Raw genomic sequence first — 27,355 nt, 5'->3', positions numbered from 1 at the left:
CTCTATGCATGGAGCCTGTAAAACTGGACATACCTCCTCTAAGATACAAATGCATCATATAACAGCGTGAATACTCACATAAACCTGTTCATCCAGAGCTAGGGCAGAGGGAGTAAGAGAAGGAGAGCTAATCTCCACCTTTCCATTCACACCTGTTAGTGGAATTCCTCACCAGTCACTCAAACACAGAATTAGTTCACCTTTTTTTTCAGAAATAAATTTTTCAGGATATCCTAAGGCATTTTGTAGCCCTGCAGCACTTCACAGACTAGTATCTGCTATTTGAAGAACATTTTGGAATTGGAGTAAGATAATGTACCAACCTTTAGAAAAAAAAACAATTGCTGCTACTGTTTACTTTTGGCTGTCTTCTGAGAACAGGAGCCCATTAGGATAAAATAGCTTCACAGTCAACTCATTGAAGTGTTTAAGTCAAGTTTTTGGAGACTGCTTAAAAACAAAACTTTGTAATAGCTGTAGAACCACAGACATTTTGAATTGCCTAATATTTTTGAACGAGCACACAGCTTGGTTAGAAAAGCTGTGATAATTACCCCGGCATACCAGTTACTGAGCAAGTGAATTTTATACCTAGTTGCTAGTAGTTTTTTTAAAGAACAAAGCAAATGCCCTATAGCAATGCTTGGTAGAGGCAAATTTTAGCCTCCTGACTGAGGAAAGGGGAATATTTTAGGTGGTGTATTTCTAGCTAATTAGCTGAAAACGAAAAAAGCTCAAGGAAATAAAATGAAACTTCTTGCTGAATAGTTTGTACCCTGGAGCAAAAGACACCTTCATAATGATAAAACGTTTTTAATCACCAAAGCCTTGTTTAATAGGCTCTATATTTATATATAACACACTGAAACTGTGCCAGTGTGGCCCGTCCTAGAAGTCAGTGCAGCAAATGATAACAGCACTTGGAATGAATTTGGCTAATCTAAAAATTCCTCTGAAGGTCTATTCCTTCCCCTTTGGAAAAAGATCAAGCCAAACAGGCCCTGCTACATGAGCCAGGGCCTTTATATTAAATTATTTTTCAAACATAAGAATCTCAAATTCTGACTCCTTGAAATGTGTGTATCTGTGTAGATGGCTGTGCTAGCTTTGCAGAAATTTTTGAAAAATGAAAAGTGGAAACCTAGGCTGGGTGGAAATTTCAGCAAGTGAGGGAGGTTTCTTAACACATTACAGCAATGATATATATGGTTTCTGCCCCATGGTTTGAGCACCCACAAATTTAGGGGCCATACACAGTGCACAGTCCATGGAGAAGCAGCTCTGAGTGTGGGTTACTGCGACCTAACTAACCTACCTACCTACCTACCATCCACACCATACTTTCCTCAATGGCTGTCCCTGAAAATCTGCACAGGAAGTGTGTAAAGAGCATAAATTGGTCTTATTGCAGAGTAAAGGTAGTTTTATTTCAGCAAATTGACATCTAATTTTTGGCAGGTTGCAGTCTTGATTCACAGCCGGTTACCTTTCTCCTCTAAGTGCACCGACCGCTCCTGTTCCTGTGAGAAGGCATCACCACCTGGCTGCTGTCTCACTGCTTTCAGAGGATGCTGCTGCTTCTTTAACTCTTGAGCTACTTGTCTACCAGAATTCATGGGAAACATGCAGAAACCTGCCAAGAACAGAGTTTCTGATGTAGGTGCTGGCTTCACATCAGCCCTGCTGCCACAGACAGACTGCCGCCACCCTTTTGTAATTTGCTTCTTTTTTGCTACATGTCAGCCTTCAGAAGGTGCTGATTACAATTACATAGTTGATGAGCTTCCTAATCCAGTGTTTAATTTCACCTGCATGTTGAATTTTTAATCTTTAATCCGGTAAAGATTCTTATATCAATAGCTGGACTATACCCTCTGCACCAGGACAATCTGTGTGGAGCAAGTATTATCAAAACTAAGTGCACTAGTCTGGAGTTCTTTGTGGTTTGGGGGTTTTCTTGTTTGGTTGTTTTTTTTTAACTAAGACTTGGCTTTATCCCAAAGCAATTAATTTATTCCATTAACTGAGGAAAAATAAAAATAAAGACATCTGATCTATTCAATGTTATATATAAGTTTATTTAGTTGATGGATACAGCCTGAGTAGATCAATCTGAAGAAATATGCTTGATGCATGTACTTACTGAGTGAAATTAAATCTACAACACCCAGAAAGTTAATCTGTATATCCTTACTAGAAGCTTCAGTGACCTTCATTACAATCTTCTGAGTGTACTACATCAGGAAACTAAAATTCAGTTGGCATGCTGTTTTTCTCTAAAATCTCACTGGCCATCAAGGACTAATAGATCCATAATTTAAATATGACGTTGCATTTTTTGTTGTTAAGGCATATGGTTAACCTGGGATCACATCCCTACCAGGTTGTCTAAAAGGAGAAATATGCTCAACTCTCCTGAAATAGCAAAAAAATGCCATATTTTACTTCACACTCTCCTTCTTCCCCTTTAACTTCTACTAGGCAGCCAGACAAGCTACGGGTGTGAGGGATGGTCATTACTCACTAGAACTTTAAAATGGATCCATGATTGGGTTTAAGGGAAAAATCTTCTCTCCCTAGGCTTTCTCTGAGCTGCTAGCTCCTATACTGAACTGTGACTAGGGAGACCCTGAAGTGAGATAAACCAGAGAAAATGTACAGCACCACGGTGAGGTTATATGTAGTCACTCAACCCAAACTAAGCAGGGGCAGGACAGTTTAGCGGCTGGATTGAAAACCCAAGGGAATACTCCTGCACACTTCAGGTCTTGGCTGCCTACGGCTGTTGCAGATCCTGGAGCACTTTTCAACGAACATCTAAGCTTTGGACAGGGTAATTACACTCTCTGCCTAGTTAACCCCCCTTGGAAATCTGAGCAGCACCCAGCTCTCCACCCTCTGCTCTGAAACACTGGATTTCGGCTGGTGGGCGTTGCTCAGCTTCCTGCCGAAGGCAGTGCTGCTCTGCTTGGGAAGAGATCCCTGCGTGTGTCTCAACAGCGCGTGAGATGATTTGAAACCTGATGGAGTAAAAGATGTTGCAAAAACATGAATGGTTACAATACTGTTACTCCAGGAGAGGCCTCGATGCCGTAAGTGAAGAATGGGGCAGTGAATTAGGAAGCATTTTAGAAGTATCTGTCTGCTGGGGTAGTTCTAGGAACACAACCCTGCCGAGAAATGCCCAAAGGAGACAAATACAGAAGTTGTTTGAGCGTGGCTTTGGAAAGTCAGAACTCCTCTGTTCTTGTCTCACCTTAGCAAGGGCTAAGAGCTATTTCTTCAAGGACTCCCCTGAAGAAATGTAAGCAAAGCGATATTCCCGTTAAAGAGAGATAATGCCATTTATCTACACGGTTGGTCTATTGTCACAATAAGCAGATAAGGTTTGCAAGGCACACGTGAAGCTCCAATAAGCACTAATTAAGCATTTTTCTCTGTCATCCTGTTTCCCATAGACGGCAATAAAGTTTCTACGCTACTTGTTTTAGTAGCCAATTAAAGCTATGAGTTGCCTCTACCTGGCAGCTTAGACATATTTATTCGCTAGCACGGGGAGAGCTACCCCTGGATATGCAGCAGCAAACAAAACCTTTGAGCAAAGCTCTTCTCTGCGGGCGGCGGGCGGGAGCGCGATGCCGCGGGCGGACACGGGGGTGGCCGGGGGGACTCACCTGCCCGCGGGGACCGGCCCGCTGCGCCCGGGGGTGTCCCTGCCCGCCGGGGCCCCTCCCCAGCCCGCCCGGCCCCGAAGTTTGGCCGGCAAAGTTTGTGTGTGTGGGGGCGCCGCGGCGGCAGCGCCTCCCGGGAGCGGCGGGAGCGGCGGGCAGGTAAGGAGAGGTGAGGAGAGGTGAGGAGAGGGGCGGCCGCCGGGCACCCACCCGGGGCGGGGGGAGGTGGGAGAGCTTGCGGCCGGGTCTCTCCCCGCGGCCCCGGCACCGCCCAGCCCCGGGCGCCGGGACGCGGAGCGGCGGGGCCGGAGGCGGCGGCGGGGCCGACCCGGAGCCTTCAGCGCGGAGCGGCCCTGCGGGATGAGGGTCAGCCCCGGCGTGTCCCTGGCGAGGGTTCCAGCGCCGGGAGCGGCCCCCAGGCGCTGCGGGGTCCCCAGAAGTTGAGGGGATCGCAGAGCCCCCGCTGCGGCGCCGCGCACCGAGCAACTTTTCTGCTGACTCCCGACAGCCGCACACACCCCGCTCCTTCGTCACACAGCGGGAATCGGGAATTCGTGGCACGTCTCCAAAATAAAAAAAATGGACTGGTGTTTTGCCTGTGCGTTTTCTAGCGGTAGAGTGAATGACTGGGGTAGGCTGCGAGTCTTGTTGGCACGCTGATAGACCCTCGGTTCGCTGCAGTCCGTAAACAAGACCATATCATTTCAACAGTTCAAAAAAGGAAAGATCTGGCTTTGACACAGTGCTTTTGCTGATGTTCCTTACCCTGACAGTGGGAAGAAATCCCACCTATAATCCTGTTAGAAGACTGAGAGCCATCAAGTTGCTGTCTTGTGAGCAGTGTTTTTGTTTAACTTCCCAAAATCCAGGTGACTTCCATGGGACTGCTTGCTGACTCCCAGGAGTGCTACAGACAGGTAAGAGCTAAGCATGCCGAACTTGCCTTTTTCTGCTGAGGTCTCTCAGTCCTGACTGGCAAATGTTACTGACAATAATAATGATTTTTCCTTTTTGAAGCAAGATGTCCAGCAGCTGTAGGATGAAACCCTTGAAACTGAATATCCTGGTGAACTGGTGAAGTTCCAGACCTGATGCTTTCCATGTCTTCTCTGCTGTCTGTAAGTAACCAAAGCTTTCCATGATGCTGATGTGTCAACCTGCATACAGATGGCTAGGTCAGCTTGGCATTTATCTGTTCTTAACACAAGCATAACTTTTGTTTGTCTAAAGCTGCAGCTTTAAATTAATCTGCAAGTGTCTGAGGCAAGTTGCTATGTGCACTAAACTTACATGCTCTGAAGTTTAGCAGGATTTATGGTGGAGCAGCAGGACCAGGTAAATGGTGTGCGTGTCCTCAGAAGCAGACTCTAACTTATGCCCCTTGTTTCATTAAAATGGATTTTTTTTTCCCTTTGGAAATATATCAAAAGGATAATGAGAAACTAGTGATGTTAATAGATTAAAATGGCAAAATCAAATGCAAACCATATTTTCTTTGCCATGTTATTAATTTTGTATAGTATATTGTATGTTATGAAGTACATTTAAAACAAAATGTAATTGCTATAACAACATTGTGGTCCGCTATATAACAAGGGAGAATGAGGTTGAAAAATGTTAAATATGTACAAGTTGACTGGGTGGGAAGTTACTTTGGTGATGTTGATGTTTGGAATTTCCTGACTGCTATTAAAATTTCCAAATTTTAAGCTCTATTTTTTAAAGGGGCTTTATTGTTTTATAATTGGCAGCGGGTGAGTAAGAATACTCACTTTGATGAAAACAGGTCTCTCCTTGGAAGAGAAATCCCTCTATATTTCATAAAAAATATTTCATTATTTGTGTCTTATGGAGCTCTTACAGAATTCTCTTAACTTGATTTGCAGTGTTGGTAGGTAGTAATCTTCTGTTATTGCCAGTAATAAAAGTTGTGCAGGCCAGATGGTGTCTTCAATTATACTTTTACACAGCCTTCTTATAAGCAACTCTTCAGATGAAGAAGTTGCTGAGATGTCAGCAGGACTGATGTAACAGTGGGCCCATATGCTGTTTCTATACCCCTATTAAATTCCTATGGACAGGAAGAACTCCCTCATGGGAATTTTGGTTTGGTTTGGGCTTTGTTGTCTGCTTTTGTTTTGTTTATCTGGGGGGTGTTTGGTGAGGGGTTGGTTGGTTCAGTGTTAAGTTAAACTCCGAGCTTAACTTGCTTGGAGATAGGAAATGGCAAATACTGTATGTTTATTTCTAGCAACCTCTGTAATAAACAAGAACAAAAAGTAGTACTGCCTGATATGAGGAACTGTGCAAGCATTGTTCAGAGCCGGAGCTCTGCCGTGCGCCAGTCATTGTGAAGCCAGAAAGTTGAGATGTGGGCAGTGGAAAGGTGATCCTGGAGGATCATCTGCGTGTGAAGTAGGACATGAGCTAACAGATGAGAAGTGAGGGAGGAGGGGGAGCGTTGAAGTGAGAAGATATCCTTGCTTCCTTCTACTGACTGAGCTGATAGTCTGGGCCAGTGTCCAGCAGAACATTCCTCACTGCAAAATTTTCTTGCCATGATAACTCCAGTGGAGGTACCTGAAAATGTAGTGCTTCTTGAGGTAAGGATGGAGGGAAGAAAATAAAAAACACCAAAAAATACCCAAAACTGTGCAGTTGCAGTAGCTTTCTGTATTCTTTTTCTCATTTTGTTTTCATTAATTCAGTTGTGTCTAAGGAGATACTGAGTGGGTGGGAATTTGTAGTATCCCACAGTAATATGAATGTTTTGACCATTATGAAGATTATCTGGGTTTTTTCATCTGAATTTTGCTGGTTAGCCCTGCATTTTGATATTCTTTATTTCCAAGTGAAGGAAAAAAATCTGAAATTAAAAGGAAAGGTTTCTAAATAGGCAGCAACCTAATGTTTTGCATTGATTTTGGAACTAGATGATGGTGAGGGTTACGTTGGCAAGAAAATCTAAAGTTAGCCAAACATACTGACCAGATGCCATTGGTTTTGTGTGGTCTAGAATAGGAAGGAGCCAGGAATGGTACCTGAATGCTGAGGTGCCTCTCCTCAGCTGCAGGTATATTTGATTGAAAGGAAGAAAAATTGGATGATGTGCTGAAAGGAGGAATCATACCAAAAGCAGGAGGTATACTCTTCCCCATTTTTGGGTGACTGTGTTATTTCAATTGTTCTTGTTGGCTCTGTACAGGAATGAACCTATTTGATCCCAAAACACAATGGGGAAAATGCAAGGCTTTTATATCAGTAGAATGAGGATTTTTGAAATTCTTAATATTTGACAAAAGTTAAACAATTTGGACTCAGAAGTGAATGATTATAGACTTGTAAAATATCTACATTTTTGCTATGCTAGTCATTTAGTCATTTAGGCACATAGTCCTATTGTCTGCCAGACTTACTGCTTCTCCATGATGGATAAGGATATGCAGTAGTCTCTTTCCAGTACTCAAAAGAACTTGCAATTTTGGGGTGCATAGCTTGAGCTCAAACAGTGGGGACATTGGGGTCCATACATCCCAAAGAAATGGGGGTAATGTTGGGCAAAAGCAAGAATCTAGTTCAGCACAGGTGGAAGGCACAGAGCAGTCTCTCAGGCTACGTTAGTTCCCTCATAGCAAAAACCATCCAGCGAGGATGGTCAAAGTATCACCCAGGGGAGCCATGTCCCCCAGAACTAGAAGCAAAAAAAAGGATTCACAGCTTAAGCAGGGATGCTGAACCTGTGTCTGGATATGGCTGATCTCTTGTGAAAATACTTGGGTTGAAAGTAACTGCTTCTTGGCTTTTCATAGCCACGAGAAAGCATTTATCTTGATTAAGGAATATTTACAAGTATTTCCTCTTGCCCAGATTGCCTGAGAGTGTAATCCATGACCATTGCTTTTTAATACAAAAGAAGAATATTTGTCAGTGTTGTGCAGCCATTTTTCAAGTTCTTCTAGAAGACTCACAGATGCAGACTTTTTTAAATGTCACTGTAATTTTTTCATATGGGGGTTACAAATCACTGTGTTAAATAAATTAAACTACTCATTCAAGCTGAAAAGCCTTTAAAATCTTATAAGGTAGCCGAATAGTTGGGTTTGATGTATTTAAGAGTCTAACATGAGCTAAAATCAGTAGTCTTAATTTAATGTTACTCTTGTTTAAAACTAATCTTAAAACTTAGTCAACATGTAAATGATGAACACAGTTTCATATAAATTAAATTAAAATAAATTAAACTAATTGCAAGCAGTGTGTAAACTCTTGATACAAAGATAATTACAGTGACTGTGATGGTGGAGTGAATGTGCCTTAGGGTGTGTTTGGTAGTTCAAAACGAGAAAAAAAGAAAAACACCTTGAACTGCTGTTTCCTTTTACAGACTTCTTTCTGCTCAAAACCAAAACTAACCTAGCAGAAAAACATCTGTTTTCTTATTAACAGATTAAATAGCTTTAAAAAAGGAGATTAAAAGTGCTCCTTATTTTACTGTGCATTTTCATCATCATGTTTCAGGGCTTGTAGGTGGTGCTGCATGCAACCACGATGGTGTTTGGGCTAGGTCAGCTCTATATCCTATGCTGTCATGGGTCATGGATGTATGTGATACCAGCTACTGCTAAAGGAAAAACCATTGGCACCGTTGCTTGGGTAAATTTTTTTGTGGGGTGTAATTTGGTTAAACCTGGTCAGAAAGTGCTCATGATGGTGGCAAGAGCTGGGCAAACAGGGAGAATGAGAGCAAGTGGCTGGAGAGAGCAGCAGTGGCAGCCTACAAGTGTCAGAAATCTTCATGGAGATGTGGTGTGAGATACTTTCCTTTCAGCATCGTCCATGTGATCTGAGAAAGCTTTCCTTGCCCACTCAAGAATGCTGTTTTTCAGAAAGAAGGGCTGAATATATGGGAGCTTTGTGTAGTCAGAGATAGAAGAAAGCAACATCACAGCAGTGGGCTTATTTGGAAGCATGCACTGTCATTGTGTGTGTCTGGATTCCTCACCTTTTTATTATGAGAGAAACTTGCAAATCCCAAACAGCAAGAAATTGATTCCTGCTTTCTAGTACCTATAATTTAAGTAATCTATTTCAAAGATATATTCAAACCTTCATATCTTTTTATTTGCTGCTTTTTTTCCCTCCTAATCCAGATGCTGTCAATGTCCTGTTACATGAACAACACAGCTTTTGTTTGTGGGAAACAGAAGAGGTTTGTATTCATCAGTTCTATAACTGATGGTTCTTGAAGCATTGCTTGTGCTGGGAAGCTTCTGTCTCATCAGCAGAGTGACTTCTAAAAACATGCAAACAGTGCATTTGCTGCAGCACTGAAGTTAGGTGCAAAGCCCTAATTAGTTTTGTAGCATAGATAAAGAGCACTGCAAGTCTGAGAGTGCTGAGAGCTCTGTAAGGAAAAAGAGGTGCAAGTGATAACAGCTAATGAAGACCTGGGTGAAAGGAGGCTCCACTACCCACAGCATTCCCCAAGCATTTTCTTGGTTTTTGCCCAATTTTCACTGCTTCCTTCCAATCCTGTGCATCATCACAATAGCTGCAAACAGGTACTTGTATATAGATGTAAGATATTCCCTCTCTGTAGAATCAAAGTAGAAAGAGTAAGATTGAGAAAAAAGCCTCTGTCACCTTCCTTTCATGTGCATGGTTTGAACCAGTTGCTTCATGACCCTTATAAAAAAACTTCAGACAGAACAATTACATTTTGTTAATGTCTAGCTATCTGTCTTCTACAGTACAATTACACATAAAACGATTAATATTTAAACTGTGGCTTACATTTTCTGCAGGCAAGTTTGTGCTTAAGGGATGTGTATAGTTTAATAGCATGGGATTGGAAAAAGCATATGAAAAGTCCTGAACGGTTTTGTTGTTCTTGAAATCTTTTGCATCTTTCTAACATAGTTCCTTTGTTCATTCAACAGTTGTTTTTAATGGGAGTTCCTGCTAAGCTTTATGTGTACTGTATTTTTAGAAACTCAGCAATTATAGATGTAACAGTGCTGAGTTATTAAAAAATACAAACTTGTGGAACATGGAGTACTTGTATGATTTAGAATAACTGTTAAGTGGCTGCATTTTCTTTTCTGTGTATTTAACAGATTTATCTTTCAAATATCTTTCAATTGGCTGTATTCCTTTAAAAGCTCGAGTTTTTCCTAGAATTCTATGTGTTAGTTCATCAGACACTTCTGTCATATGTAATGCCAACAGTGTCCATTATGTTGAATTTTAAGGCATTTTCTTTTGCTGTGCAGACCAGTTTCAACAACAGCTCTTCTGCTTCTAATAATGCACTTTCAATTGAGCACATTCTTATTCAGGTTAAGGAGCTATCCTCTAGTGATCCATGTTCTGATTTTATAAAATGAATTTTATGACCCCTTTGTGGCACATGCAGCGTATCAGGTAAATCACTTTCTCTGGGCCCACTGCTGTTCAATAAAGAAATCTTTCTGATAAGTTTTTACAGTTGAGCTCATTTCCATTAAACTTTGTGGCAAGAATTGAGTTCCTGACAAGTCCCTCTCCATATTGCAAAACAGAGCTGAATGAAAAGATGAGCCATTAATTAATTTTTTGCTCTTTTACTGATACCATCTTATGCTGACATTTCCTAATCCTGCAAAACTCAAAACTTGGGCTCATATTTGAGGGTGGATATCATTGTATGACTCCTCGATGCACAGGCTGAACCAATGCTGGGGTCTGCGAGCCAAGTGGTTGTGTTATGGGGTCACCAGTCCTTAAGGACACATGATGGATTGCACAGTCCAGAAGCAGAGATGCTGGGTTGCCCATCACAGGGGGCTGGCAGCCTCCTGGAGTGTGACCCAGCCACCTGGAAGGCTCCAGCTGCTTGCTGCAGCTTCCCAGCTGTGGTGGTTGGTGGGCAGAGTGGGGCATTGGTGTGACACCCAGTGACCTCATTTGGGTCATCACCTCCCTCTGCTATGACAGCAGGTGATGTTTGCTCTGCTGGAGGTGGAAGGGTCTTTTCAGCCACTTTGAGAAACACATCTGCTTGGAACTCATCTGGGGCTAGAAAGAACATTGAGACTATGAGCAGAATTATCAGCATTGAAAGCAATAGCTTGTAAGGGTTCCAGCTTGTTTATAGTACGCTGTTAACACGGTCTCTGGTGAAGAATAAAAGTGTAACATGAGAACAACCTCCCTCTCTTGTTATTCCAGGTTGGTGTCTCTGGGGAAGATGTCTCTGCAAGAAGATGCAGGCGTGCTGAAGACTTCAGAAAAGTGAGCAATGAGTCCTTCTGAACGCTGAAGAGAAGTCCCCTTGTAGGGTCATGAACCTAAGACAAGTCTTCGTGTCTGTACTGCTGTTTGGAGTAGCTGGTCTACTCCTCTTCATGTATCTGCAGGCTTGGATTGAAGAACACCATACAGGTACACTAGGCTTTCTCTCTTGGCTTTTTTTTAACATAGTTGCATCTGTTATTTTAAGATGACCATAAAACCTATTGAGGGCAGTTGGGGGTGGAGTTCTCATTCCCCCACTCCTACTTTGGAAGTAAAATAGCATTGAAAATAAACTTGTTTCAATTGCTACACTTCATTAAGAAATTTCTTCAGTCACATGAAAAGATGCCCCCAGCTACCTAATTGTATTGTATCAGCTTCATTTGCAAAAGCAAGTGTTGCAAAAGCATTCTGCATGTCCAATTTAGAAATTATTCTCAATGATGATTTGTTGTGGGATTTGTACATTACATTTTTTGTAGTAACGTAACTTTTGGAGAAAAACAGTTGTGTTTTGTAGACAAAAGTGGTCTTCTAAGCAGCAGTGCTCACGGAATCATTCTTTCCCTTTCTTTTTTGTTGTTGTTTGTTTGAGACTGGGCTTAGAAATCTTTTTGTGTATAGCATCAGGGTCATCTAGCAACTTCAGGTAAATCTGTGTTAGCACTGGCTCAAGATTACACTACTGAATTGTATTTCTGTTGTTTCCCATTTGTGATGTTTTGGGTTGAACCCCAGCTTAATCTAGATTATCTTATGGACTAAACTAAATCAGGTCATTTACCTCGACCCCTACTGGAAGCTCAGTAACCTTCCACAAAATGTCAGTAAGATCCTCCATGGTTTTGCTCTGCAGGTCCACTTCTTATTGAGGGCATATCTTTGCTTTTACTTTTATACTTGTATTGGAGGGGGTTACGGTTTTGTTTTCAAGGTTTGGGTTTGGTGGGGGTTTTTTTTGATTATTTGTTATATATGCTTTGGGTTTTTTTGACAGGGGTTTTTTGTTTGTTTCTAACTTGTTGAGTCTTGACTTTCAGATCCTCTCATCTCTCTCACTCGGCTTCCATTTCCTCTGTAAAATTCCTATTTTATAGTATGTTGATATCATTGTGAAGAAATATATCTGTAAAAGCACATTAGTCTCTGGCTTTATTGATTTGTACTATTATTCCATGAGCTGCTAGTCTCCAGTATGTTTTAGAGAGCAGTGTTGAGGGGGAAATACAGTGCATCATTTCTGCAGATGTTTGACAATGACCTTGAGGTTTTTTTCAACTAAGTGCAATGATCACAGCATTAATTCCGGCTTGTTAATTTTTTGGGGCTGTCCCAAAGTATTCAAGAGCTTGTATTAATAAAACTGTTGTGAGAGGTAATACAGGTTCCCTTTGGAAAGGTTCCCTTGTAATCAGTTGTTGACAGAAAGGTGTTGGCAGAAACTGAGCCTGAAGCAGAGGGGGGTCTTCCTTGAAAGTCTCTACTGTTGTCAGGAATGTTAAGGGTAGATATCCTTGCTTTCAAGGTAGTTCAGGAATGTAGATGGTGACTGTAGATTATTGATTTATTTACTTGCTGACATTCTTCACATTCCTTGCATCTTTTCTTGTGCTGTAATTAGCCTTTCTTTCCTTGCAGTGCTCCTTGCTGCGGTTTCTCACTGCAGTTTTTTTTACTCCTTTCTTTTGTATGTATCTCTCTACTATTAAAAAGAAACAGAAAAAATAAAATAAATGTTGAACTAGGACAGACTCTGTTGTTTTGGCCAACCAGTTGCTTTCTTTGGGGTTTTCTTTGATATATTGCTATAATCATCTTCAGGAGAGAGGCTTCTCCATGCACATATAAGTCATTTCAATGTGCAAACTTTTCTCTAATAAAATGGAAGCTATCAGAGAATAACAGAATGGTTAGTGAGCTTAAAGTGTGACTGCAGTTTTGAGTGCCCTTCTATCTCACTGGACTGCTGTTGTGACAGCACTTCATCAAGATCCAAAAAAAAAAGAATTCTGGCATTCTCTACAGCAGCAGTAGAGAATGTGTATGGTCATGCACATTGGCAAGAGCATGGAAAAAACTCATTCTTTGGTGTCTGCTCTTGCTTCTTCTTCCAATTTAGCATTTAGAGAGCCATTCTTTTTTATTTCAAACACCTGTATCTCTCCTAAACCTTCTGTGGCACAATTCTCTAATGCTCCTCTCCTGTATGCTGCTTTAGAGTTGACATGAAATAGAACATATTTGCATATTCACAATATACATTAGTTTAGTTATGGGCATTTTGCAAATTTTTTTCCCTCTTCCACTCTGTTTTCATATTGCCACATGTTGTTCACTGTGGCTTTTTTAGGGATGAGCTGTATCTGGAGAATCCTAAACTGACAAGCATCTTTGCAAGGATTTAATGTGTTCCTTTAATCCTCTCACTAGCTGCACAGCTGTAAGACAGCTAGTTTTAATCTGCAAGTGGCTGAGCATGTGAGGTGAAGTTCTGTTAGGAAATGGAAAGTGCGCCTCGTGCTCCTCAATTGCCATGCTCAGAGCCTGTAGAGACAAGTGTTTGTTGTAGGCAAAACTATTTTTATCTTCCACAGTGCCCTGCTCAAGACCTACAGCATTCATGTTTGCATTTGGTTGCTGAAGGGGTGGAAAGCTGGATGTGTTTGAGTTAAGGGAAGTATCTGTTTTGCACCTGTGAAATGCTGCTCCTTTACCACCCGGTTCTTCTGAATACCCGGAGCCTTTATAAATCACAATCTCTGGAAAAGACAGTGCATTTTACTCTTTTGTGGTTTGTAGTGTTCATGCTTATTACTCAGGCTCTCCTAACTGTAGTGTGAATTATTCCCAGATGTAGATTTTTTAGGAGGGAACTGGAAAATTATATGGTAGTTTTCAATTCCTTTATTAACCTTTGGCCTGCTGATTTCAAGTTGGACTCTTTTCTTTCATACTTGCCATTCTTATTGCCACTTTTTCTAACTATTCATAATTTTTCACTCTAGATCCAATGCCAGTTTTTATTCATAGTTTGCTTTCTCTCTTTTTGGGTCTCTTATTTCTACTTCCTATTCACATCACTGAGATCTCAACTGTGATTTCATTCCCATTTGTCTTATTTTGCTCTAGACTGATCTTATCCAAGCATGTTTTTCTCTGATTTATTTTTACTAACTTCCCTCATTACTCAAATGTATCCAGCCCAGGAACACCTCTAATTTTTCATCCTGTCCATCTACTCCATATGCACCTGCAGGCTCAGCAGCTGGATGCACTTCTCAGCACAGCCATGTCTTCTGCTCCCTCCCACTGTGCTTGGACTCTTCAGGATATTTCTAGTCATGTTTATCATCCCTATACCTTAAAAAAGGGAAAATCTTTCATTTAAAGATGTCTAAGAAACAGCTGCTAGCTAGGTGGTGGTCCTCTCTGATGGCTTCTCAGAGACATTAGCAGACTGAGAGAACAGGGGAGTTTCTTGGTTTGGCTCTGGCCGTGGAGTGTATAAAGACAGGATGATACATCTTTACTTCTGTTGGGTAGCTTCAGTTCAGCTCAGTGGAGTAATTGGGAACAGACTTGTCAGTATTCCAGTGTGAGCATAAATATGTACAGACTACATCTGGATGAAAATTTAATTGACAACATTGATAATCTGGTATATATGGAGCACTTCATGTTCTCCATATATAAATATATTCACTGTATATAAATTCACATACATGAATGAAGCTTAATGTGAATTCAGCTGGATCCTACTGTTTTACTTGACAGTTCTCCACACAGTCTTGCATTAAGCAGTGCAAGCATCAAAGATTGTGGCATTGATTAAGAAGCAAGCACTATTTGTTACATGCTTAGGAATTTCCAGCACTGTTGATCTTATTCAGATGAAGAAAACTGCTGGGTGTCATGGCTGATGTTGAGTTCTGTACCATGAATTACCTGAATTAGGGGGTTGTGGGGTATAAAGGACACTTACAATTTAATCCTGAAATATTAGAGACCTGAATTGGAGTTTTAAGATAGGGGTTCTAATTTTTTTACTTTAAAACTCTTCCTTTTTATGTGGATTGATGTGATTTAGTGTGACTGATTACTTCAAAATAATCTGAGAATATCTTTAAGGTTAGAACTCTGTGCTGGTTTTGTTGTTTGGGGTTTTGCCATGTCTTGTTTTTTTTCCCTTCTCTCAAAATTTGTGTAATTATTTTTTTTTTTGTGTAGTAAATCCATGATTAGGAAGGACTACTTTAGAATAGTGTGGTCTTACCACTAATTAAAAGGCTGCACGGTCCTCCCATAGATTTCTGGCTCCCAAGGGTGAAAAAGTCTGCATCTCCTCTTTCCCAGCAGTTCTGTATCTCACCTTAAGGATAACAAGATTTTTCCATGTGCTTTCCCTTCCCTTTGCAGAGTATCCATTCTGTAGCATCAGTGATTGCCCAGGCATCCTTCTGCAGGCAGTGTGCTTTCCTGCAATTTGTGCATCTACCTCCTGAAAAGCTTCACTACACAGACCTTATACCCATTCCTCAGGCCACAGGTGCTCCTTTTGTAAAGAAAAAAAAATCAGATGAAAATCACATTTTAAAAAAAGTTTGAGCTTTCATGCAATTCTTTGCATGAGCTTTCACAATTTAATCTGCTATTGTTGTAGCCATCTGGGTTGTATCCTTTATACATATTCCCTGGCATACACAGGTGGGCTTTTATTTCCCCACCCTGCCAGATTTTGTTATCCAAGGGGGTCTTTTGTGTCCTTTGGTAATCTGGTGAGATATTCTGAGTTCCTTTCTTCCTTATCTTGATACTCTAAGTAGCAATTGAATATGTGTGTACACATGATAATATTTACTCTTAGGGTTTTTGTGGGTTGATTTTTATTTAAACTTTGTCTAAGCAAAGAAACATTGATGTGGCTTAAAGAACCATTCATATGCGATGAATTGCAAAGGCACCTGTTTCATGGAGGTCAAAGTTTTTCTAGACAATCATCATAAAATACAATAAAGTAATATATTTGTGGAAAAGAGGTTTGTAGATAAAGATGAAAAGAACACTGCTCAGCAATGGTTATTATTTCTGAATAATTTAATTCTTCTAGTAGGATTGAAATATTTCTGCTGTCAAGGTCTTGAGCAGTTTACGGGAGTCTTCCCAAGTCTGATGGAACATCACTGGTATGGAAAACAAATCTTCAGGTTTACAATGCCCAGTCACTAATGAGGCTGCTCTAATGAGTCTGGGTGTACTTAGGTTTTACCCTTCTGGCTGTAATATGCTGTGTTTTGTGTGTGAAATGTTTCTGTTTCTTTGTTTTATTTTTTTAATCTGCCACGTTATTGGGCTAAAGCACAAAAGAAGGAAGATTCAATAGGATCATGCTGCTTGGTGAACTATTACACAGGTATTGAAATCCTAGAAATGCTACAAAATTTTATTAGGGAAATTTCTCTATTATAACATAGAATGGTTTTCCTTTCTTCACCCCCAGTTTTCAGTAGAGGGAAGCTGTAGGGAGAGAACAGTTGCCTTTGCAGGAAAAAAGCTACTAAGAAACAGGTCGAAATGGATACTTTCTTAAACCATAATTGCCTGAAAACACAAGTAAAATTTGAAGAGATGTTTCCTGAGCTTCTGACTGTAGAGTCATACCCTGTCTTCTGCAGTTAAAAACCCCAGAAGCTTTAAGAAAAAAAAAATAAAACTTCCTATTTTTTAACACTTAAGGCTGTATTTATCTATTTCTGAGGATATTCTTCCCAAGTCTGCTGTTCAGCAGCCATTTCACTCATTTTTTCATTCAGCCATTTTCATCTTGCATTTCATTCATTTTACTTTTAGCATTCCTATAGCTAAATCCCATTTAATTTTATAAATGCTTCTGCTTTAGAAGAAATTCCAGCTTCCACTTTCTGGTGGTGTAAAGCAAACTAAATGGAATGAGGTTTTGGGGCTCCTCATAGCTATATATCCAATTTCATGTTTGAGTGGCAACTGATGACATTTCATGTATTACTGTGCATAAGCTTTGAACAGCCCACACAACCTTGTTCATACCTAGACCACAGAGATCTAGTTCTAGAAAGGTGCAGCACATACCTTAATTATACCAAGGTCATCTGAATATACTCTTTCTTGCCTGTTTTCAAACGGAACTTTAAGAGGATTCTGTAACTTTCTTGTATCTATGGGCATGTAACCAAATTCACTTCAAAATCTGAATTGTAGTTACCCCTGGAGGGCTATTTGCCTTGATTAGTGAAACACTTATGAATTGGGGTATCCTCCTTCCTGGGAAGGCTGAGTAACAGTAATGCTGTTTTCAAAATTACTCTTTTGAATTGGATAGAAAATATGTAACAGGTGCTCTTCATGCTATTTTCCAGTTAGTCAGACCCTCAGAGTGAAATATCTGGCTGATGTTTGGAAATGTGATTTTACAGAGTCCTTAGCAGTCAATCTTTCTGTTAAGTAGCTATGCTTTTTCTTTTTTTTAGCATGATATATGAGTTTGGGTTTGTTTTCCAACATTTTTTTTAATTTTCTGACAGATGTACTGTTGTTCAGTAAAGTGGTCAGTTTTCAGTTATTGCCCACCATTGTTACTGCTTTTAGTAACATTTAGTTCAGGGCACTTCTTCAGTTCTAAAGTGTCTTTTGCTTAAAAGCTTTTCATTCGGGCAGTACAGCCCTGCAGTCTTGTCTCTTCTGGGCATGGACTGTATGATGCAGTACCATTTAAGACAAACATACAGTCTTACAGAGCAAGAAGGGCGGAGAGGTCTTTTTCACCTTGCAAATCATCATTTAGATGTAACTCTAGAAAAAAATTGAGATCACAGAATCATTAAGTTTGGGAAAGACCTATAAGATCATCAAGTTTGACCTTTGACTAATAACCACATTATCAGCTAAACCACTGCATTTAGTGCCATGTCCAGTCTTTCTTGAGCACCTCCAAGATGACTTCACCACCTCTCTGGGTGGTCAGTTCCAATTCTAAAATACCCTTTCCATGAATAAATTCTTCCTGATGTCCAGCCTGAAAGCCCCTGGTGCAGCTTGTGGCCATGTTCTCTAATTCTGTCACTGGTTGCCTGGGTGAAGAAATGTGCTACACTCTCCTTTCAGGGAGTTGTAGAGAGTGATAAGGTCTCCCCTGAGCCTCCATTTCTCCAGGATTAACAAACCCAACTCCCTCAGCTGCTCCTCATATGACTATCTAGGAACTATGATGAAAAGATGAATGTTTTTCTTTTCCTGGCTTGTTCCATTTTCCTTTCGTGCAGTGCACATTTTCAGAGGAGCAAGTGGTTGCTGCTGGAGTATATTTAAGGCTGCTTACCTCTGTGTCTGATGCTGAACTGCTTTGATATGTTACTTGATTGAAAACAGACCTGTTAAAACATGTGATGTGGTCTCTGCAAAATTCCAAGGAAAAGCTTTAGTTTCTTACTGGAATTAAATTAGAAATTCTAATGTTTGTTTAAAGGGTGAGTATATACATATAGGTATGCATGGATATATATTTATTTAAAGTATCCCCTTTATTTTCTTTTTTTTTTTTTTTTTTTTTTTTTTTTTTTTTTTTTTTTTGTGGGTATAGAGACTCCTGCTAGGAGAAATGTTTTAGATGGAAACCTATCTCCTAACCACAGCCAGCTGCTGGGGTACATGGAGATGAGTTTATATGGAAGAATTTTAGAATTTTTTTTTTATATTCACACTCTAGAGCCTTCATTTCTGTCTCTTTCATTTTACTCATTTGGTCTTACTGTTAACAGGTTATTGCCATTAATTTGGGATACTTCTGGATCATCTTGCAATGTGTAAAACAAGCATTTAAGGATCAGAAGGCTGAGAGGTTTCAAGTAAAGGGAACCATTTTATTGTACAAGGAGTTAATGTCTGACAGATGATGTGTATGATTTAGCTAGAAAAAAACATTATTTGTGTCAAGGAGCAAAAGGTTCAAGGAAGAAGAAAAGTGCCTTTAACGTCTTCTTTTTTTGTTGTTTTTAATGTGGAAGAAACTGGTTTTATTTTTGGTTCTTGTTTATTTCTAAGGGTAATCATTATTTCACATCAGCATGAATATTGGCTGGGCTTTTAAGTTTGGGTCCCTGTCTTACTTCTTGTATTTTTTTAAACTTTATTTTAATAGCATATTCAAAGAAAAAGAATGTTTCTACATTCTACAGTATTCCCGTGCAAGACATTTCCTATCTGTCAGTTTGAAACTGGGAAGATGCATGACACATCAGCATACAGTGTTTTTCTTCTCAGCTCCTTCAACCTTGAGCCTTGTGGCTATATGTGTGGGAGGGAATGTTGCTGTCTGCAGCCACAAAGAAGGGAGGGCTAGCTGGGTGCTATCAAATGTTTAAAACACAACAAAATCCAAAATAAACAAACAGGCAAGCCCTTTTCAAAACTACCACATTTGCTTATCTCTGTTGAAAGTCAGGGTCAATAATCAAATCAGCTTGAAGATTCTGCCTTTTGTAAAACAGTAAATATTCATTACTCAGGAAAACTGAAAAATATGCTGTATTTTAAGCACTGCCCTGTATGTAGATGAAACCGTTCCCAGGCAAGTGTGAGCCTCACTTGATGTAAAGTGATAGGGGATGGAATATCACGCACATCCATTGGCTTTGGATTTTGTTTGGTTTAATCTTGGTTTAGTGAAGAGGTGCAGCAGCAGCATCCTATACTGGAAAGTCTGGAAAGCCATACTTGGCAGCAAGTGCAACCTAGAAAATACTACTGCCCACAGTAGCTCTTCAGGAACTCTCACTCCCCCCCAGTTCCACTCAAATCACCAAAAAACGATTGTTTCCTTATCACTTCAGAGCCTCCCCATGGTAACAACATCCAAGACTATTGTTGACCTCTATTAAACCTGTGTGAAACCTGTGTGCTAGAAGTGGAATTTGTCCCTCAGAGCTTTGTTGTTTCAAGTGGCTTTGTTTATATTGACCACTCAGCTTTATATCACACAATCCTGCCAGGAATTCACAGCACATAGCTCTAACAAAATCAGGCTGAATAGGCACAGATTTTGGCACCATCTATAAGGGAAAATGACATGAGTTATCAAAATATTTGGGGAATATTTTGGGGATAGACTTTTTTTTTTTTCTGGACAATGGTAATAATAATTTTCATGTTTACAGTTCCATAATATTCTAATTAAAAACAAGCAAATAAGACTGGTCAATGCCAGGCTTTTCTAAATGAGCAATGATTCCTTTTTTATGGTTGAGTTTTTTGATTGGTTTGTTGGTTGGCTGGGGTATTTTTGTTGTTGTTCAGGGATGCTGAAGCACAGAAAGTCCTGGAATGGCAGGGATGGGTCAATGGTTGCAAGGACTTCATTTCCCATGGACAAAATCTCCTATGAGCCAAGCAGACAATGAAGGGGGAAGGAGGGGAGGAGCTCTTAAGAAAGTCATTGGCTTTGGAAAATTGACTTTCTTAAGTAACAGTGATAGTGAGACAAAACTTGTCTCTTAGTGAAGAGATTCATTGCCTTAGAACATAATTGATGATGGCCTAAAATCCACAAATTTTGACAGTCACATCAGGGGATGTCTTCTGCATGTCACGGACACTGGGTAATATCCAGAAAATAACTGAAGATCAGCAGCCAAAGGTTAGGAATAATCAGAGCCAATATTAAATTTCACTGTGGGTGTATGCCAGTGTTAGCAAGGTGTTAACTGATTTTATATTTAATGTGATTGGAATGGAGCAGGTCATTTCAGTACTAATTACAGTCCAACAATAGAAGAACTTGCACAGCTTTGTGTACATGTGTGAGGGCATAGATGGAGGAAGAAGCTGTTAAAGGTTTGCAATACTTTCTGTGACAGATGTGTTACAATCTAGGCCTAATACAAGCATGCACTTAGGATCAGCTCAAGGGAACTTGTGGTTGTTTAGAATTGTGTTATTGGGCCCTGGGTGTGGGCATATTGTCTCTCAGTAAATTATATGCAAGAGAAATGAGGGTTTGGAGGTGTTTGGGTTTGATTATGGTCAGCTAGGGAGATGTGGTGCGTGAGTTCTGCTAGCTGTAGCTGGAAACATTCTGTTGTGTTAAACTGGAAAATATCAGTTCCTGATGCTTTGCCATTCACCCACAAAACAGCTCTGCTAAGAAAAGAAAATATGTCCGACAGGAAATTATAATTATAGCAAATGTTGTTTGCCGAGACAGTTTTGATTATACTTTATATTCTTGCTTAATTTTTTTTAAAGAGCTGGCTCTTCCTGGGAAGAGTAGAAAACAGTTGTTTCAGAATTGTTGCCATACCCGGATAATGTTTCTGTTTTTCAGAAGTGCATGTCATGACAGGTTACTTTGACTTTGGCCTTACAGTAATGGCAGAGGAGAAGGATCTTTAGTTAGTAAAAGCTTAATAGAACTGGGTAAATAGAATTTCACTTTCTGGTCCACTCGTCTGTGCAAAATCATTTTTTTATTCCAGGAAGAACACTTAGTGGCCAAATAATGCAGTGGAATCTGTTGCAATAGTGTTATTTCATTAAAAAAAAAGAAAAGAAACCTACTCTATATTTCACACTACAGTTTTTGAATGAATTCTGGCAATACAAATTAGGAAAATACATAGATGCATTAATTTATTTTTCTTTTTCTTTGTTTCTGTCTCCTTTTTGCTCTCATTAAATAGCCATTAATGTATGTATGGCTTGTCCACTACTGAGAACTAACAGGGAACAATCTGTTAACACAGGTCATGGTATTTGAATTGTGTGCAAAATACAGCCTGTTACTTTAAACATTATGCATATAATTCATTAAATGTCATTGCTTTAAGATGATTCTGTACTTGCAGTCAAGAATTATGGAGCACTTTCCAGGAAGCACTTTTGTTCTTGATGTTGGGCCAATGAATCCAGACTTTTCATGAACTTCAGCTTGATTTATAAACTATTTGGAAATGCTCAAGCCAAGTAGCTCTATGGGACAGTTGTTAATAGAGGTGACAGATATTTGTTTTCCTTAGAAACTGAAATTTCTGTGGGAATATAAGATTCTCAAGTTCTCTAACCTTTTCTACCTACCAGCAGTCCTCAAAGAGGTCATCAAATATGTAAAATTCTGGCCCTGGTGAAGAACCAAATCTGTCATGTTCTGTGATGGGAAGGAAAGAAGAAGCTCAGGCAGGCTGGTAGAGGGATGGGAATTTATTTGGATGTGTTTTTATCTTTTTTACTCTCTTGTTGTGGGAGCTGCTGAATTATTAATGCAATAATAGAGTCCATTGGATATGAATAGAGTCCTAATCACTAAAGAAGTTACTTGTAGGATCAGAATCATTAGAGTGAGAGTTGGCTGACTGGCTTCCGATTAAATTATATCAAATGAAGCAACAAACTGTAGAAAAAAACCACTATTTTTTTCCCAGTGAGTATTTGATGAGTTTTCTTCTTCCTCTGTGCAATTTTATGTTAAGGATTTGCTATTGCAGTCTGATGGCAGGTAGAAGATAATGAAAAACATCTCAGAAAACCTCCTGGCATTGCTCCTGGATTTCAAATTACTTTCATGGGATGGAGACCAGCACAAAGTATATGTGAAATGCAACAAATAATGTGGACTTTGGGGATTTTTTAAAATTTGCTTTATCCTCTTAGAGATGGCAAAATTAATTTCACCCTGCCTCTTTTCTGTTTCAATCTTTTCCCTTCAGTGTGCCCATTTTGAAGACGAACAGGCGGGTGAGACTGGGGTTGTGTAGGCTGTGGTAGGTGCAGTGAGGTATAAATACTTGATGATTTATTTAACCTTTAAGCAGAATTTTCTTTCTGGTGGAATTAATCTGCAAATAGCTGAGGTGCGCTACCACTTGAGTTATGATTGATCATGCACTATAACAAAACTCTATTGGCATCAGGTTTAGGACTGATGTACATATAAATATAATGCAGATAAAGCTGCCAGATGCTGTGACTGACAGGTGGGTTCAAGGTATTCTTGGAAAGAAGACTCAGCCTTGTCTCTCCAGTTAATAAAATGTGCATATTGGGCAGCTTGTATTAATATTCTGTAAATAAAATACAGTTGAATGACAGTTGGGAAGCAGTTTAAGCAAAGTCTAGTCTGTGGTGATCAATGCACACACAAATTAATAAATGATTTTCTGGAAAGTTAGAAGTTAATCTTGCTATTTTAAATGATCTAATCCATGTGGACCAGTATCCACTTAAGGCAATCATATTAATTATTTGAGGGAGGTAAGATGTTTATTTGCAAAACTTTGCTGTCCTTTCAGTTTTCATTTGGGGCTGAGGACCAGGTATTTTGCCTGGGTCAGAAGGGTGCCACAATGTCTAGCTCTAGAGCTGGTAGAACAACATCTTTTTGGTTTTGTCTCTCCACAAGGGCCAAAGACCACATAAATGATCAAAACCATTTGTTCATTCTCTTCAATGTGTTTCTTGAAGCTGACACATTCACTAACAAATGTGCTTTGTTACTGTGTATCCCCTGAGGTAAGCCCTAGAAAAACAAGAGCAACTGATCAAAAATGGCAGAGTAAAGCAAATGGTTTTTGGAACCTTGATGATAGGAAAGGAGAGCATGCCATAGATGTTTAATTCTAACTTCTATTATGACTTCTGTTACAAGAAATGTGCTAAAGTTACTTTTTATTATTGCATATTTGTTGTACATGTTTATATTTTTCATTATTATGTTTTACTTTTCTCAGACTACTGCTTGGCAGTTCCTATTACTGAAATATTTTTATCCTTTAAGTATGTTGTTTCTCACATATCAATCATTAGTTAAACTCTCTATCATAAAATCATTCTCTGGTGACACCATCTAAAGAAGGCTGGTGTCACACAGTCAGCCATTCATTATGAGTAACCTGGCCACAAATGTGGTTTTGCCTTGAAAAAACTTCTGACATTCCAGGTTTTTCCAGAACTCTGGTTCTCACCAACATTTCTTTTCTTGCCCTCCAAATATCTGGAAGCAGCTAATGTGGCTGCAGTCTGTAGAAGTTTTAAATGGGTGTATTTGTAGGAATAGTATCTCCTTGTATAGTGCAATTTAAAACTATCTTCCTCATGTTAAAATAACCCTTAGCCAAAAAGATCTGTGCTTCAGAGATTAAGTAGAATTATTGAAGATTTTTTTATGTGTGTGAGGAATACTGAAGTTTGACCAATTGAAAGTATCCAAGTCTGTTCCTGTTTTTTTTTTCCTAAATACTCTTTGTCTTTTGATGTTCTCCTCTGATGTGATATTGCACTTGCACAACAGTGTTTGTGGCATAGAGGTAATGTTTCAGGGAGTTCCATTGCTACAGAGAGTCACATTTTGTTTTTCAATAAATATCCATAAAACTGAGCAAATAATTATGTTTGCATTTGATGCAATTTCAAATACTATATTATCAAATATGTTCACTTGAAACTGTACCTATCTAGGAGTATTTTCCAGTTACTAATAAAACAAAATATTTGTTGTGGGGGAGTGAGGTCTGATCTTATGTCTAAACATCCAAAGTGACAGTAAACATTTGTATGTGGAAGCCTTGTGATGGTGCGATGCTGTGAGTTGGGGAACAGGGGGTTGTGAAGAGGAGGGAAGGCAGAGCCTGAAGAGGAGCTAAAATAGTTTTGGTGGTGAGACATTCAACAAGCTGAGTCCAACAAAAAAGCCCAACCCACACCGCTTTGTTTTCTTTTCTGAATAGGAAGACAGTGTAATCAAGTGGATCATAAATACTCTTTTAAAATGAGGAATGTTTATAGGATGTAATGACTTAGCCTTAGACTGCCGTGAATACCAATGAGGGGAGGCATTCAGACTGATAGACCTGAAAGTTGTGAGTTTCCAAGAGAAATGCTGCTTGAGCCAAGCAAGTATGGTAGCAAGATGATCACCTTCTGTCACGTAGGACATATCAGGTCACCTCTACCTTCAGGTAGCTCAAGCAGAGGCTTAGGAATCCAATTTTCTGTGGCAGACAAAAAGAAGCAATAAATCAGGTCAGGTTCAAAGGTCTCTCCAGTGTCTCTGCAAACAGTGTTTGGAGTAGACTATAAACTAGAGAAGTTTATAATAGTAATTCAGAGAATTTTCTTTGCCTTTTGTGTTTTATAATTTAGAGGCCTTCTAGATTTGAGGTGTGTTAGTAGCCCTGAATTATTCCTTCTTCCATCAGTTTGTACAGTGTTGTCTTAACTGATGCCTTTCCTCTGAGATTCCTCTGATGAGAAATCCAGCTAGAATACTGGATACTACTGGAAGCATTTTTCCCATGATGCTCTTCAATTCTATGGAAATATTTTCCAGAGTGTGTTATAATTGAATCACTAAAAAAAAGTTTTCCACTTTCTGTCCCTGTGAGAATGTTATTTACTGATCATAAAATTAAAATGTGACTAATGGACGAATGGCTCAGCAGAACATCCTGGCTACTTTTATGGTTTTGGCACTTTTCTGTGCTTCTCTTTATCAAAAACTAATCAGGAATGATTGATTGTATCACTTCAGCTTTATACCTATCAAAGTGTTGATAGTAAATTGAAGAATGTTGTTTTCCAATAATTCTTTTTGTAAGAGGGAAAGAGATATATATTTAACTGTAATCATGAATGTTCTGGGATTGACTTGACACATGTGTAAATAAACTGTCTTTCAAGAAGAGAAATTTGGATTAGAGCAGATCAGAGCTCTGATAGATGTTTGAGGGGACAGAGGCTTAGGTATTAAGGACTTTCTTCAAAAGACAAATTTTAGTTGTTGTTGTTTTTTTAATGAGTAACAAGCAAACTCCTCTGGCAGTCAGGTCAGTAACGTGACTGAAATTATTACTTTTTTATTAGATGTATATTTTCTCCATACATTTGGCAAAACGTGCATCTCTTAGTGCCTAAGATTGAGAGGAAGTGAAAAATAAGTGAAGATTTCTGCTTTTTTTGTACAAAGCATCAAGTGTTCCAAATGCCACATTTACTTAATGTTACTTTTACAGTGATTAGAAATGGACCTGACAGTCTGAGCTGGGCAAAACATTTGCTGGGTAAGGATAGCAAATAGAATTGTGTGATAGCTCGGGGTTTTTCTCGCTATCTGGAATGAAATTTGAGCGTATCAATCAGCTGCAACACCTTTGGGAGCAGAATAACAATTAGGCAGTGTTTGTGAAGCCATGGCCATTGCCCTGTGGATTGCTTGGAGGAGCTAACCTGCTGCCATTCCGTCTCAGAAGAGCTGTCTGTCACCAGCAGGTGTAGGTATGCCAGTGCACTTCCGCAGCTTAGAGAAACTGAGCAGCTGACAGCAGCTGAGGCTGTTCTACCCATGAAACCACCGCCTAAACTTCAGCAGACAAAAATTCAATTTTCTTGTCTTAGTCGACAATTAATGGGGAAAGTGGCTGCACTGTCAAGTGCTCACTGTTGAATGATTTTCTCAGCTGAGACAGGTGCATGAATGGGAAAAATAACTTCACTAATTTCAGGCAATTTAGCTCTAATGACTTTTTAAAAGCCCCACAAGCTAGGTGGTCCAAAGAAAGGCTCTAGGAGAAATTACGTAAACACTAAATAGATGCAATCATCTACATTTGCTTTCTTGAAAAAAATCACTTATTTTCCTGGCAAGAGTTTATGGTTGAAAAAAAAAGAAAAATGAAATAGTGAAGACATTTTAAATAATTCTGTAAGGATGTGTTTGAGGTTTTTACCCCAGAAGAATAATGAGGAAATAGCTTAAAGTTGAGTTAATTTGAAAACCTTCAGAATGATTTTTAGTGTAAAGTATAATTTTATCAAGGTAGAAATTAAATGCAAATAAAAAAATAAGGGTATTTCTTGTTTATTTCAGAGGAAAAAGTAATAAAATAAAAAATTTTTTGTTTAATATCTGACTTTGCTTTTGAGGAAAATTTTGATTCAAAGAACTATATGATATATAGCTTAAGTATAGAGTCTTGTTAAGAATGGATAAAAGATAGAATGTCAGATTTTTCTTTAGAAGTGTAATTGAGGTTTTTACTGGCTGGAACAAAGGCCCCTTTAACTCTGCTGATATATTGGAGATGCATTATAGATTACTGAGAAAGCAAATGATAATGTATCACTTAATTTATTTGACAGATGTACTTTCTTTAATTAGCTACAGTACTTCATAGACTATTAGCAAATATTTTGCAGTCTGTCCTTTAAAGAATGATTTCTCATAAAGAGACCTTGCAACATCAATTGATTAAGTCCTGATTTGAGATGAAACGTCCTCAGAATTTTGTGAGCAAAGTCTGCCTGTGCAGTTTCTTGAAGCATGAGTTGGAGAGTTTGATGCAGAAATCAAGTTTTTTCCATCCTTTATTAAACCTGTGAGGCTTTTATTTTAA

The 27,355-nt window shown here is 39.2% G+C and overlaps 1 protein-coding gene and 1 long non-coding RNA gene across 10 annotated transcripts in view; one reads left to right on the top strand and one right to left on the bottom strand.

Annotated features, from left to right (window-relative positions):
- Positions 1 to 3,019: 3,019 nt before the first annotated feature.
- CHST9 (carbohydrate sulfotransferase 9) overlaps positions 3,020 to 27,355 on the top strand; it is an 87,538-nt gene continuing 63,202 nt past the window's right edge. Inside the window, exons 1-5 of one of the 9 annotated variants that reach the window (XM_063167816.1) lie at positions 4,448 to 4,588; positions 4,689 to 4,789; positions 5,923 to 6,274; positions 8,822 to 8,880; positions 10,881 to 11,093. In XM_063167816.1, coding sequence (XP_063023886.1) covers positions 10,994 to 11,093 — 100 coding nt within the window. In that variant the 5' untranslated portion in view covers positions 4,448 to 4,588; positions 4,689 to 4,789; positions 5,923 to 6,274; positions 8,822 to 8,880; positions 10,881 to 10,993. Of the gene's footprint in view, positions 3,093 to 3,793; positions 3,841 to 4,447; positions 4,589 to 4,688; positions 4,790 to 5,922; positions 6,275 to 8,821; positions 8,881 to 10,880; positions 11,094 to 27,355 lie in introns of those variants that run through there. The other 8 variants (XM_063167868.1, XM_063167843.1, XM_063167835.1 and 5 more) reach the window with 8 other exon arrangements.
- The window catches only part of LOC134424266 (uncharacterized), an 84,908-nt gene continuing 62,134 nt past the window's right edge, over positions 4,582 to 27,355 (bottom strand). The window contains exon 3 of the long non-coding RNA XR_010029384.1: positions 4,582 to 4,828. This is a non-coding gene — a long non-coding RNA (uncharacterized LOC134424266). The remainder of the gene's footprint in view (positions 4,829 to 27,355) is intronic.

Source organism: Melospiza melodia, chromosome 1 (assembly GCF_035770615.1).
Source record: "Melospiza melodia melodia isolate bMelMel2 chromosome 1, bMelMel2.pri, whole genome shotgun sequence".
Classification (NCBI taxonomy): Eukaryota; Metazoa; Chordata; class Aves; order Passeriformes; family Passerellidae; genus Melospiza; species Melospiza melodia.
The sequence above is the reverse complement of the archived record's forward strand: the minus strand, read 5'-3'. Positions and strand labels throughout refer to the sequence as shown.